Below are 15,240 nucleotides of genomic sequence, written 5' to 3'. Positions count from 1 at the left end.
TTGAAGTCATTGACCCCATGGTATCCGATCACTGTGCAGTTGTTTTGACTATGAAACAAGATACTGGAGATGAGCCCCACAAACCTGGCACTCAAATTACAGTTTCAGCAGCAGAAGTGTTAGAGATGAACTTATACCTTGTTTCTGCAGCAGGTTGAGCGAGATAAATTGGAATGAGGTTATCAGACTGGTCAAGCCTGAATATGCATTTGATATGCTCATTGCTGGGTACATGAACATTTTTGACTTGGTTTTTCCAAAGGTGATAAGAAAGGTGCCAAGGTGTACAAGCAGGGTTCCATCACACTCAAAGGATAGATCTTGGTTCACTGAAGATCTTGCCAGACAGAAGAACTTGGTGATACTCCTACATCACTTGTACAAATCAGCAGTGTCCCCAGAGGAGAAAATGGAAAAGCATAGGCTCTATGTGGGACAAAACAAAATCTTCAGAGAAATGGTTAGGCAGGCAAAGAAAGTATACACTGCTAATACCATTGAATCGGCTCCAAATAGCTGTAAAGCAGCGTGGGAGGTCATAAACAAACATCGCCCCAAAAAGCCCAAAGTTAAATCAAACATCAGTCCAGACAATTTCAATGATTACTTTGTGAATGCTATTGAGGATGTTTTGAAGAATCTAGATGAAGCTGACATGGACCCTGTGGAGAATGTTACAAATACAGTTCATAAGATGGATGTATGGAGAAGTATCAATGCGGATAGAGTCAGAAACATTGTCAGTGGCTTGAAAAACTCCAAAACACAGGATATATTTGGCCTATCCACTTCTGTCTTGAAAGAGACCATTGAACATGTAGCAGAACCAATGGCTACAGCAGTTAACCACTGTTTGAGGTTGGGAGTATTCCCAGACACACTGAAGATGGCAAGAACACTACCAATTCACAAAAAGGGAAATACAGAGATTCCATCCAATTTCAGGCCTATTTCCATAGTGCCAATAATGTCAAAAGTGATTGAAACTGAGATGAAGCTGCAACTTACCAACTTTTTTGTGAAGAACAACCTTCTGTCCCAGTCTCAGCATGGCTTCAGAAATGGTCGCTCAACAGCAAGCGCTCTACTGTCATTATCTAAAAAGATACAGGATGCTTTTGAGAGTGGTGATTCACTTGCGCTTACTTTATGCGACCTGAGCAAAGCTTTCGATTGTGTGCCTCATGGCATACTGATTAGGAAGCTCAACAAGTATGGTGTTCAGGGTAGAGTTCTAAGCACAATCAAGTGCTACTTGGAAAACAGAAGACAAGTGGTCTCACTGGAAGGAGCCTCATCAAGTATTAGAAATATGAAGCATGGTGTGCCACAAGGCTCTGTATTGGGCCCCCTGCTCTTCATACTCCTCATGAATGACTTCCCAGACAGCCAGGGGTCCATCCTCTTTGCGGACGACACCACACTGATAGCTAGAGGACGAACAACAGAGGAGGCAGCAGAAAGGTCAGTGGAACAACTAAATGCAGCAAAGTCCTGGTTTACTGCAAACAGGATGAAGTTAAATGAGGAGAAAACTAACCTTCTGGTATGTTCCCTCAAGAGGACTGCAGTGGAGTCTGATCCTGTGAAGCTGCTGGGTTTTTGGGTTGACAACAAGTTGAGGTGGAGTCAACATGTGGCTGAGGTCTGCAAAAGACTTTCCAGGGTTATATTCCTTATAAGAAAACTGAGACACATTGTCTCCAGGGATTACCTGGTCTCAGCTTATCACTCCCTTTTTCATAGTCACATCTTGTATGGAATCCTCCTGTGGGGACACGCGCCTTATTGCCATGATGTGCTGCTCCTGCAGAAGAAAGCAATCAGGGCCATTACTTTTGCGGACTACAGGGAGCATTGCAGGCCACTCTTCAAGGAACTGAAGATACTCACCATCCACAGCCAATACATCCTGTCCTCCTTGATGTATGTCAGAGACAACCTGCAGCAGCTGTCAACAAGAAATCAGATACACAGCTACAATACACGCCATGCAACTGACCTGGATGTTCCCCGATGTCGGTTGGCTGCTACTCAGAGAGGCTTCCCATCAGCTGCCTTGGGCTTCTACAATGGACTCCCAACTGAAGTAAAAAGTGCATCACGTGCAAGATTCAGCGCTCTCGTCAGGCAAAAGTTGATTGACAGAGCAATTTACTCGTTGGCAGAATTAGCTAATGAGCCTTTATTTTAATGACACAGTCTGTCTGGTAAACCCGGTCAAGGACGACGACAAGTATCAAGTATCAAGTAAGTATCAAGTATCAAGTAAGACAGATATTAGTTATGTCAAATTTCTTGGCATCACATTGCAGAGTAATAAGAAATGGGAAAATCATATTTCTTCATTGAGTAAGAAAATATCTGGAGGCATTTTTATGTTATGTAGATTAAGAAATATTGTTAGCATTGATGTGTTGGTAGCTGTATATTATGCTTACATTCAGTCACACCTGTTGTATGGTATTTTGGCATGGGGGAGAGATACCAATATATGAAGAAACTTTTTGTTGTACAAAAAAGGGCCATAAGGATCATTTGTAAAGTAGATAGTAGAGCACATTGTCGACCTCTGTTTAAAAAACTTAATATTATGACTGTTCATGCTTTGTATGTGTTTGAATGTCTGATGTATACCAGAAAAAATCTTTCCATCTTACCCATAAATAGTAATATTCACAATCATTTTACAAGATAAGCAGAAGCACTTAGATTATCACAGTGCAATTACCATTCAACTTTGAAAAGTTATGCTGAATTTGGAAAGAGGTTATTTAATAAACTGCCTGCTAATATTAAAGAATGTGATATTAATAGTTTTAAGTTTTCCGTTAAAAAGATTCTAATTGACTGCTGTCCATATGGTTATGAGGATTTGTGGTGATGTCTGTGTATTTTCTTAACTGTGATATAACTGTTTTAAAAATGTTTATTATATTAAATAGAATTTGCTTATCTTTGTCTTATTTTGTATATATTACGATGTGACTGTGATGACTGCTATTAATGTTTATTGTTATATTCTAGAATTTTTCATTTAATTGTTGACTTTGTCTTGCATTTTTGTTAAAGTGTTCTGACAATAAATGAATCTTGAATCATAACGTTCATACAACTTGGAAATATAATGAGTCATCGAATCTTTAGGAATTTATAGGTTATGTACTCCAGCCGTCACGGCTGTAACGACGCGACACCTGCTCCGATACGTGCGTCTCGAGACGCATCGCCGCTAAGGAATTACACGATGAACGATGACTGAGCGCACCGTGGTTTGTGGAGCAGATGGGCGTTTGATTTATGTTCAGGATATTGAGGAAAATTTTGAAAACACTTCAAATAATACCAGCATAATATCGCCATTTAAAACCACCGTAAAGCGGGTTCAGTTTAGTACACTTTTCTTGTATTTTTATACCTACAGAGAACTACATTTATTATTTTTTGGCAGGATTTATTTTTTTTCAAAGCTTCATTCTTCATAATGATTTAAGATATTAAATGAAGCAAAATCCATTATATAAATACTGGAAAAAAAAATTTTGTTTGTATTAATCACACCGCACAGAGTGGGGTCAAATTAGTACGAGCTTGTTAAGCCATCTGAAATGCATGGAAAACTCACCTGTAACAATTGAAACCCACCATAAACATTAGTACTCACTCTTATGTACCAGAAAATGTTACCAGGTAACAGAAAATTTTAGGAATATCATAATAAAAAGCTGTAAAGTATTTTTCTTCATATGTGAATTTATAACTTTATCACCTTTATAATCCTAGTTCTAGATTTAATATTAAAGAAAACTCAACTAAAAAATCTTAAATGTATTTATTATTTATATATATTTACCTACTTGTACCGTAATTATCTGAATGTCAATGCTGGGATTTCAAGTTTCATGTCAACTAGAAAAATGTCTCTTCTTGAAATTTGAAGTTCACCACCAAAGTTTATAATCCTAGACCTACATTCAAAATTAAACAAAACCCTAAACTAAACTCAACTAAAAAATCTGGTTCAATGTAAAATAGAAAAATGTATCATATCTACAAGAAAATGTATCAAGGTTTCATATCTACTAGAAAAATTTCTCTTCTTGAAATTTGCTTGGGAACAGGAATTTTACGATTTATCTGACTTTTCTGGTACCAAGTCTCGTCACTGGGAGTAGGCTACTTCCAATACTTGCCACACTTTTCCATACAGGTGATTTTGATGTCACCTCCTTCGATTGATAGCCTAGTATGCGGCCAGGATAATGTGATTCTTCATATTTTACAACCACATACTCTCCGATGTTCGACTTTGATGAATTTGAGGTTGAATTCTTGTCTACCAGAGAGCATCATCTTCCTCATTGGAGCTCATTCTGCATAGCTCCTCTATAGTGGGAATCTCGTCTTCAGTGTCTGCCAAGCTGATACTGGTGGAGGAATTGCTGCTGCTATCGCTTTCACTGTCTCTGGTTGGCCGCCTCTTCTTTCCTCCCCTGCCGGTATTGGTTTGTGTCGTCTCCTGTGCACTTGTAGATGGAGTAGTATTGGTACTGGGGGTTTCATCTTCTTCCTGTGGAAAATCGTCAGGTGTAATTCCTTTCCCAGGAGGAACATTGATTTTCTTTAATACACCAAGTGTGTCCTTTCTTGTCTGTTCAAGGTGTTCAATGAATGATGTTGACATGTGTTCTTTTAAATTGTCAGTTTCAGCTTGCAGCTGACTGATGCTCAGTTTTCGTAGAACATTTTCTGACTCGATAGGAAAAATACCACACGCCCGGAATACAGATTTCAAATTGTTCTCAATAGTAGAATTCATTCTTTCCACCAATTGGTTGACCAACTTGGGAAATATCATTTTAGGAACTGTTGGACATCTTTTTCCACTTTCTGTTTGTTTCCAGGTTGTCAAAATCTCTCTCCACATACCTTTCATTGACCGGAACACAGCAACATCCAATGGTTGGGTTAAATGACTTGAATTGGGAGGGAGACATACGAAAGTGATATTGTTTTCCTTACATTTAGTGATTACTTGATAGCTCAAATGGGAACTTAAATTGTCTCCTATCAAAACCTTTCTACCTTCAAGTTTCTTCAGCAATGGCAACATTGTGCCTTCAAACGTTTTCAGGTCCATCCAACCACTTTTTGTCCTGTTATATCTGGCTTTTGGTGGTCCACCTTTTTGCCACTCATCATAAATGCATTCAGCTTTATAATTAATTTACATTGGAGCAATTGTCCCATCAGCACTTCCACAGCACATTAGCGTTGTACATGCCTTAGATGCATTTCTAATACGCTCTGGATATTTTGTTCCTCTTTTCACCAATACAACTTTGACACCTGGATCGTCCACCAAGTTGGTTTCCAGATGTTGAAGGGGGAACACCATCCAACTCTTCTTTCAGATTGTTGAAATATTTTTGAATTTCCTCTATTCCTACAGCTGCTCGTTTTGTTGTGATGTTTTTAACCAATCTTGGACTCAATGTACTTTTTTGACGCTGTAAAAAGGAATATGCCCAATCCTTCCCAGGGTATACACCACCTTTGAACTTACGAACTTTTTAACCTATACGAATCAAGTAAGAGGCCGCAATATTTCTCAAATCCACTAAAGGTATAGGAAATCCCATGATTGACAATGCCACAATATGAGCCACCAGCATATTCTCCTCTTCAGTGGTGAAACTTGTCCTGCATTGAACCAGTTGTACTGGTTCAGTGGCAGCATCCTGATTTTTGCCCTTCTTCATCTCCAATATCAAGGTGCTCAATGGAATGCCGTACCTGAGAAGCAAACAAGAAACAAACCAATTACTCATCAGGTTGAGACTGGCACATAAAGAGGCTTACCAGTACCTGTAGTATCAGCCTTTTGGTTTGTTGGTAGCCGCCCAGGAAGTGGCAAATGACTCGAGATCAGTTGGTATCTGTCAAATATAATTGTTCAGTATTTTTGAAGAACGCAGGTAATGATAAAATTTCACAATTGTAAAATTTCTTTTGGTCAGATCCTTTTACGTACAACATTAAAAATCAATCTTGTTTTATCTCATGAAAAATGGAGCATTCATCAGAATATGAGATATTATACCGTATTGGAATAAAATCATTTCTCAATTACAAATTTCACCCCATTCTTTATGCATTCTTGCAATTCCGGATTGACACAATTCCGACAACTCAGTATTTATAAAGGTCTAGCCGTTCCTTACTTGTAAGCAATTTGATTTTGAACATGCACTGCTTAAAAAAAATAGGTAGGCTAGCATAACGGTAGGCCTACCTATCAAATTAAATAAATAAACAATAGATACAAACCTCTTAGATGCTTGACGGTAAGAGATTTTTTTGGTTTTCAGTTCTTCAATAACATGGTGCAGTCTCTCTTGAATAGTTGCGATAGGCTCTTGTGCCTAATTTACGAACGTATTTTCTAGGCATTTTTCTGGAACAATAGAAAAAGAGTTGTTTTAAACTGAATTATACCTATAGTAATCGAATTTTTTATACAAAATGCCAATATAATCAGTACTAATATAGTGTACTAAAGTTACCCACCAATCTTCATTTTTTCGTTTTACATTTATTAAAAAAAAATGATGAATTTAGAAAGCCAGGAAATGCCTTATATTGATTATAAATAGTTTATAATTGAATTTTATACTTACATTTTGTTGTAGAACACACGTAAAAAATTCTACATTCACAGTTTTCCGTGGTTTTCAATTTCGTGACAAAAAACCTTGTTAACATAACTCATGTCAAAGATATCAACGTGGCTGAATGCCATGGGAGACTGGATCAACCAACTCTTTGGAGCGTTGTCTTTCGGTCACAACCAACCACGATTCGGTAGCATTGAAAATACCGCCATAATTCGTATTTGAAGTGTATTGTGCATGTTTGTACTAATTTGACACCCACGTACTAAATTAACCCCGTCTTACGCATTTATTTTAGGTTTATTTCATTAAACTACCGTATTAATTACCCATAAGTTATTCGGTTTTATTTTATATGATTAATCAAAAGTTGAAGGAATCTTGTTCAGTTCGAGCATAAGAAAAAGCATAGGCCTACACCTGTTTAGCCTACTTTATTCTATTGTTCAACAAATATATAAAATCGTTCCGGCATTAGGAAAAATATAAATAGTAGGCCTATATTGATTTCAAACATTGTTACAGAACTATTATCTATATTTACTATAATAAAGGAAAGACCTGGCTTATATATACACGTACGGGATAAGAGAATTATGTTTGATGCATCATTACTGTTACTGTACCGCCAACCAGACTCGGTGGCCGACTGGCCGTAACAATCACGTCTGAACTACTGGACTGAAATGTGTGCATATAGATTCTAAATTAACCAAGCATGGTTATACGCCTATTGAAACTCTTCAAGATACCACACGTCAGTCAAGTTCTCAGATTGTCAAGTTTTAAATTATATAAAGGTGCGTACAGATATTCGCGCCGCGAACATGAGCAATTCCCTTTTAGTCAGCTGACTATATCTGTATTTTTACAGAAACGGTAAGATACAGATATAAAGAGCTTAGCATCAGCTGATTGAAAGTGAATTGCTCATGTTCGCGGCGCGTATATCTGTACGCACCTTAGGGCCTACCCTTGCGGAGCACGGGTTACGTGCTAGTACAAAATCAACTTTAACAGTCATCATAAATGTTAAGAACTTATGAAGTGTTATGAAAATGTTAAGAACGTAAGAATAATTATTATGGTGTAAAGTTTTACCGTATATAAAAATGTATTACACGGAATCATACTAACTTGATATTTCAATAATAGGGCCAAGCCCCATAATTAATTGCTATAACTGCTCACAACCCTCACATTGTGCCGGTATGCTTTTACACACAACACATTCATTTGTTCATCATTTTATTAGTCGAAATAGGAACTATTGAAAATCACAAGTTGTATAGCATTTCACACATCTTATGTTAATGATATTAGCCTAACTCGTATTTGTGGCATGAGGAGGTATGACTGTTTAAAATCAATTTTGTGACAGCTTTTGGCATTCAAGGGTCTTCTCTTACTTCAAATTCTCCTGAAATGAATAATAAAAACAAGTATCCTTTTTATACGCTATGTTAGTTCACAACAAGTTTCGTCTCGTTAAGAAACCATTCTCAAGTCCAAATTCAATTCATTGCCAATTTAGAATATTCAAGACATATTACAAACTCTTTAAATGGAAATAGATATTGTAATTTTAAAGTTTTAAATTTGATAATGGCTCAGATGAATCGAAACATGTTGCGGCGTGCGTGGCGAGCATAACAGAGCTTCCCCACCAGGGTTTTAGGGTCCTGGGCCCTGCTATTTTTATAGGATAATATTATTAGATGAATACGCAAATTCACGAAAACAATCACACTCTATTGAAAAATCCCATAATAACATCTACTCTCTCTCAACATAATCACTCCTCAATCACATTACTAAAAACTAAATCTCACGCACAACCTTCCTCCAGCGCGCCTCAGAACGTTCTCTCCCTCTAGTTTAGTCCCTACGCGGTCATCACTCTTTCAGCTCACCGGTTCAAAAGTCCAATTTGGTGGCCTGAGTGATGACTCCGCTATTCTAATAATTATTAACCTATGTGAGCGGGGTGTTTGAATTGATAAAATATAAAAGAGTACTTGCTTATTTTCATTTCAATAACTGTAGTAGTCCTATAAAGGAAAAGTGGACATTGAAATTTTCCTTTAGCAACTATCTCACCTGTAATGGAGCCTTTATGTTAAAAGTTTGCTGTAAAGTTTTGACAGAGCATTTAATACACTACATTTCTGTAGGTACTTGTCAAATTGGAAAAATCTATATAATCTAATAGATGTGATTTTTTATTACATGCATTCATGTTGTAATTGACATTTAGCCTATGCACATGTTTTGTAAGATCTTTCATGCATCTTATACTCAAATTAATATAAGTGGCATGAAGCAAAATTCTGTGAAAACTGCTAGTCACAGAATAAATGGAACAAAAAGATTTAAAATATGTTTTCATAACTATTTTCTTTAAAGGTAGACATTATAATAAGAATTATAAATAATTAATTCCTTTTAATTTACGATTAAAAAATACAAATTTTTATATCTATGAACACTTTTATCAGAAATATTTTCTGTCGGGAGTCGGTATGTGTAATGTATTTTTTGTATTTTGAAACATTTTTTCAAAAACAAATTAAAATTATTTAATTGATACCTTTCGAGATAATTCTTTCAATTTCAGTCCTTTTTATCGTAAAAATAATTTGGGGATAATTCTTCGTCATGACGTTGATCCCCTTCATCAAATGTACCTATTCGGCTTTCGATGATGAACTGCTTCCTCCTAGAATCAAAGTAATATTCAATATTATAAAACTAAATATAGTAACATTGTATGTTTTTAATAGGAAACAATTGAACTCAAAAACCTACCAAGCATCGGCATTCCATTAATAGGTAACATTCATAAAAAAGCGTAAACCCTACCCAGTCAATTACTCTAATTCCAAAGTCATTTTAGGTGGGCAAAATTGTTTGGTAAGGCACAGTTTGATCATAAATCACACGTTTTTCTATTGTTTCAGGGATTTCATGATAATATAATGTGTAATTTATTTGAAATTTAGCTGATTTAATATCATGAATAATAACAGACTACAAAATAAACTCAATAAATTTGAACAACTACCAATAATCAGATTTCCCAAAGATTGTCATAGAGCATTATGATCTGATTGCTTGAATCCTCTTTTAGCCACACTGGTCCTAGGCCTATTAAGCCCTATAAGGCCTCTAATAATTAACAAAACAATATAATTATCAAGATTAAATAGTTTAACAATACTCTAAATTCCAATAGGAATACTAAATTCCAATAGGAATACTAAATTCCAATTCCAATACTCTAATTCCTAATTAATGATTTAAAAAAAATTCAACAATCAGTAGATTGCAATTAATTAATTTATTCAACAAAGACAAAAACACATAATCATAAAATGATTGGAAATGAAAAAAAACAGGCTTATAGCCTTTACTGTTCCATTCCCGAATTTTGATTAAAAAATAGTCCAAAAGAGGTTATGATTACTCAGCACTTATGAACATAATTATAAACATTGCGCTGTCCTGAACTGATCTAATAATTATAAATCAGGTAATAAATTTCAACAACTTTTATAATAACTCATCACACTTTAGAAGAAAATATGTAACTTAAGTAGCATTTGAAACTGATGTTAACAGCTATTGTAACTGATTTTGCAACATTTAGAGTTGATGTTTCATATATGTTATGTTGGTCCAGCTTAGTTCAGGAAACCTACCTCAAGACCGAAACTGAGTATCATGTGGCAATTCATCGGCTTAACTCCTGATAATTGTCAAAGAACTTGGATCTTCATTCTGTTCGATTTCCATATTAATGTACAATTGTCAGGTACTTTGGGTACGGTGGCCAAGTTACTTCTTCCATACATCGCTATGTTTGTCCCAATGTGACACCTGAGAATTGTTAATTTGTCATTGAGTCCACATCACAAATTGATTAACACACAAATTGAGTGCCCACATAATATTATGTAATACATTATACAATTATATTTTCTGAAAACGTATATATATATTCAGGACTAGTTAAATTTTTATTTCTAAAATAACACCATAGTACCCTTTTGAGATCTTTTTGATTTTTTATTTTATATTAAAATGATCTCAAAAAGGGTACTATGTAAAGGGTATGCAGTTATAATATCTTTACATAAAGCTCAACTCACACTTACGCGACTGAAGTCGAGAAGAGACTGCAACTCTAGTCTCTTCTCGAAGATACTATCAATCAATACTAATCAATACTTATCTAATTCCAAATGGTGACACTCAGATCAGTAGATTCTAGTCTCCGCGACCTCACGACTGTGAGACTGAGTCGAGCGTCGACTCGACATGTTGATGTTGGTCGAGCCTCGACTTGAGTTGCATAGTACCGAGCATTTTTAATGAAAGTGATGTTTCATAATTTTAGATAAGGCAATAATAAGAATTAGATAAGACAATAAATTCATAATAATTATTATAAAATTTGTTACATGCGCAGAAGTGACGAATTAGATTTCATATTTTTAATAATGTGAGATTAAAAACGGAGTAGCATGGAACTGAAGTAGTGACGATGAGCAAGAAAGTTCGAGAGACTGGAGTATCCTCGACTTCAGTCGAGGTAGTGTGAGTTGAGCCTTCCTCACATTTTAGAAGTTTCTTAGTCGGCGCTATCTTGGTCATCTATGTAATTATATCCTTGATAATAATAGTATAGAAAACTGTAAAATAATCTGGATTATTTACATGATTATATTACTTGATCTCCTGCTTAGAGTAAAGGTTCAGCCTTAGCATAATCTGTAGCTCGTCTAGTGTTTCTTGTCCCGAAGACATGATAATGCTATTGATAAGATGTGTAGTAGTTGTACCAGAACAAATTGTAATTGATATTTTGCCAGGCTTATTATTTTAGTAAAAAGAGACTCATGAATTTTGTATAAGAGAAATTGATTGAGGCCCACTCTCAGATATGAACCATTCAAGAGCATCTAATTTTTTTTATCTAGAACCAGAGAGAAGATAGGTTTTGGACTTGGTATTCTACTTTTTATTACCTGTTTCGCTGATTCAATAAATACATTTCCACTCCCCCCAAATCCTCCAGTGAGATTTATTTTATAAATCATGAGCTAATACGGAATCATTCATAAAAGGCAAATAGATAAATATCCATTATAAATTTTTCCATAAAGCTCTTCGACTAATATCGAAGAATAAAATTATTGTGAAATGAAGATAGAGGAAATCAATATATGAGATCAGTTAACTATTTTGAGATCATCATTTATCTAGTAGCATTATTAGTGTCATTATCCAATGTGAATAGAGAGCATTATATAGTAGCCTAATAATGTGCATTAAAAATAAACGTACTTGTATTGTGATTTATGTGATATTTTCCCTATAGTTTAAATAAGAACAAACTAGCTGTCGACCATTAATTATATTTATTTACAAATAGAATTTGTTCTCAAATTCGAATCTTCGGATCCCAAAAAAGTCAGCAGTAAAACGTTGAATCAATACTACCACTAACTTCTTATTTGAGATCATGTGTTTGTGTATAAATGATTAGCCCATTCATATGATCTAGTTGTTTTTAGTTTAGCAGTACTGTTCTAAAAACTCATACACAAGCACATGATCATAGATAAGAAGTTAGTGGGAGTATCAATAATGTCAATTTAATGTTGTTTATTTTGTTTAATCACAATTCAAGATATTCACAATGAAATCGCCTTTTTTTACCAGATTAGTTTAACCTTCTTATATTGATTTATATCCACCAATAATGCTTACAATGTTTCTATAAAATCATGGATGTCGCGGTCAGGCATGTTATACAGTGCTAAGATAGTCAGTTCGTAATCTCTCAGTCTGATTGCTTAAGTCTCAGCTATATAATTGCTAGTGATTAGTTATATCAATTTCCTCATATAAAATAAATTATTCATTTTAATTATTCAAACATTACCATGTGGGAGCATACACTGAAACCCCAAAAAATTGCTCCCCAATCAAACATTTACAAAAATTGACAATTTAGGCAGCAAAGTATGTCATACTATACTAGTAGATCCCATGCATGTACTTCTAGACCATGTGTAGATTTCTCCTGTATTCCAGGACTATACTTACATGAAATATCCTTGGGCTCTGTTTTTACATCAGAGGACGAAAACGAATCCTCCTCATCCTCCAACTCTCTGCTATGGAAATCACCTTCACTAGGCCTACTGAATTATTATTATCATCATCGGCCAACAGTAGAGCTAGTTACGTCCACCGATTTCACCGCTAGATCATCCTGAGACACGAAGTACTCCTTGTAACATCTTACTGTAGTTGGCCAAACGAAAATGGGTCCCTCAAAGTCGAAGTTTCTTCTTGACACCACCACCCGTCTCTACTCACACTGTTGCCACTTTGTACTAAGGGTGGCTAGTAAGAGAGAAAGTGAATGTGTGAGAGAGAGAGGGTGTGAGAGTGAAGTATTGTTCTTGTGAGGAGTATTGTTTGTCTTCGATGGATTGTTGGCTACGACGAGGACAATATAGTTCACAGTTTTACAAATGTATTGTACATAATGATTATATATTATATATAATAAATATAACTTTCAACAGCTGTACTGGTGTTTGAATGAGAATTGATCAAATGAGAATTCATGCAAATTGAAAAATGCAGAATGAAGTGGACACTACAAGAATATTGAATAAAATTACATCACTCCACTTCCAATTGATTACCGTATTATAAAAGTCTTCAAGTAACTTTTATGAAGTAATAGCTCAGTTTATAAATAGTTGCATTTATAAAGAAAAATCTAATCATGATTATAAAATTGGATTTCTTGATGTCATGACTCAATAAAGAGTTATACATTATACATAACAATATTATTTCCTCCATTTCATGATGTTGAAGAAGATAACGGAGGAGGGGAGGAGGTAACGGGGGATATTATTGTTCTAACTTCAAAGAATGACACAATAGAACTTTTGAACCTGACGTGCTCAAAAGAATTTGTGACAGGTAGTGACGTAAAAGAGGAAGAGGGAATGTATGAGAAGGAAAGAGCTATCTTCAGGGTGTAGAAATATAGTCAATGTATATAGACTGGTCGAGTGAGGGGTGGACAACAGTGGCAACATTGCAGGGGCCTTGAGAGACCCATTTTCGTTTGGGGAACTATAGCTTCCTACCCCCGTGAAACTCAGTGTACTTCTTGTGAGACGTTGTCACAGGTATCTGAGTTGCGTTTGATGGGTGTCCTGCCGTAGTTGAATACATTGAGGACAAATTCTCAGGAATTGCAGCCCTGGAAGCGGCAAGAACTGCAGAAGTCAGGCTCTCAAAGATCTCATCCAACCCACCACCCACAACAATCCAATAGCCTTGCCGTCATCCTCTAGCTGTATTATTTTCAGCGGCCATCTCATCTACACTCTCCGCTATTATATTCCACACTACTTATGTCAGTCTTACTAGAGTCTAGTTTTGTATCACTCACTTCATCCACACTCTCCCCTTCTCCTTTTTTCACTACGTCCATGATCTTTGTTTCTTCTTGACTGTCCTAATCATACTGAAACCTGAAAAATTAAGATTCAGGTTAATACTTATAACCTTATTCAAACAATTTCAAAGGTAAATTTTACCACATGAATAATAATGTGAGAATAATACATGTATATAGTAATACGTATAAATCAAAATAAATTTTCCAATATTTATTTTTCACAACATGTGACGGTGTTGAAGCAATTTTCAAGTGAAATAATAACGCATACAAGTTATGTTCGGTCACAGTGTGAATCTATCAGTTTTGGTGATACAAGACGTGAAATAAAGTTCACTTCATCCTTGCTTCAAGATGTATATTCACAAAATAATGATAAGATGCAAAAAGTAAAATTATATTCATATTGACAGTTATATAGAATTCGAGAAGTTGAACGACACTTTGTTAGATTCAAACTACTAGAATTGGATTCAACTTACTAAAAATGACCAAAAATAACTTTTCGTTGAGTTATTTTTGGTAAATTGAATAACCTTTTTTAAATAAGTTTTTATTTTACTAGATCAACAATACCATAAAGAATCTATCCTCTAAATCTCATGGATTTATCTCTTACCGAATTTGAAATGTACTGTCCCAAAAATTTCAACTTTAGGCGCTCATATCTCAAAAAGTAATGATTGGAAAAAAATATTTTCCTGAGAAAACTTTTTCATTTTGATAGCTTGATGATATACAAATCGAAAAACTTTGAAAAATATCACCAGTAGAAAGTTTATTTTTAGCCTTTGCACAGCCTTAAAAACTTGATTTTGCAAACCTCTAAATTGTTCAGAGAGCGAAATAAAAAGCTTCACACCAATAAATAGAAATGTTTTTGCGTGCTAGCATACTTGTAACAGTTGGTGATCAAGTTGTTCTCCTGCCTCTAGTTTGATGTTCATGGGATATTCCCTGCTCAACAAAACTATTCAAGTTTTCCTTCACATAGGTCAGACATTGAAGCACAAAAATAGAAGGTAATTTCAATATTTATAATTATTTAAAGCTCTCTTTACATTGAGC

The 15,240-nt window shown here is 35.2% G+C and overlaps 1 protein-coding gene across 14 annotated transcripts in view; it reads right to left on the bottom strand.

The window, feature by feature from the left end:
• Window positions 1–3,817: 3,817 nt before the first annotated feature.
• LOC111060982 overlaps window positions 3,818–15,240 on the bottom strand; it is a 56,750-nt gene continuing 45,327 nt past the window's right edge. For 8 of the 14 annotated variants that reach the window (XR_005573532.1, XM_039443916.1, XM_039443924.1 and 5 more), the window contains 3 exons: window positions 12,789–14,245; window positions 10,376–10,553; window positions 8,682–9,393 (listed from right to left, as the gene is read on the bottom strand). Coding sequence is in view for 3 of the 14 variants with exons in the window: in XM_039443924.1 (XP_039299858.1) it covers window positions 14,234–14,245 (12 nt within the window). In the remaining 11 variants the exon portion in view is untranslated. Of the gene's footprint in view, window positions 5,797–6,330; window positions 6,458–7,752; window positions 8,095–8,681; window positions 9,394–10,375; window positions 10,554–12,788; window positions 14,246–15,240 lie in introns of those variants that run through there. The other 6 variants (XM_039443917.1, XM_039443925.1, XM_039443920.1 and 3 more) reach the window with 4 other exon arrangements.

Source organism: Nilaparvata lugens, unplaced genomic scaffold (genome assembly GCF_014356525.2).
Source record: "Nilaparvata lugens isolate BPH unplaced genomic scaffold, ASM1435652v1 scaffold2169, whole genome shotgun sequence".
Taxonomy (NCBI): Eukaryota; Metazoa; Arthropoda; class Insecta; order Hemiptera; family Delphacidae; genus Nilaparvata; species Nilaparvata lugens.
This window is presented reverse-complemented; position numbering and strand designations above follow the sequence as displayed.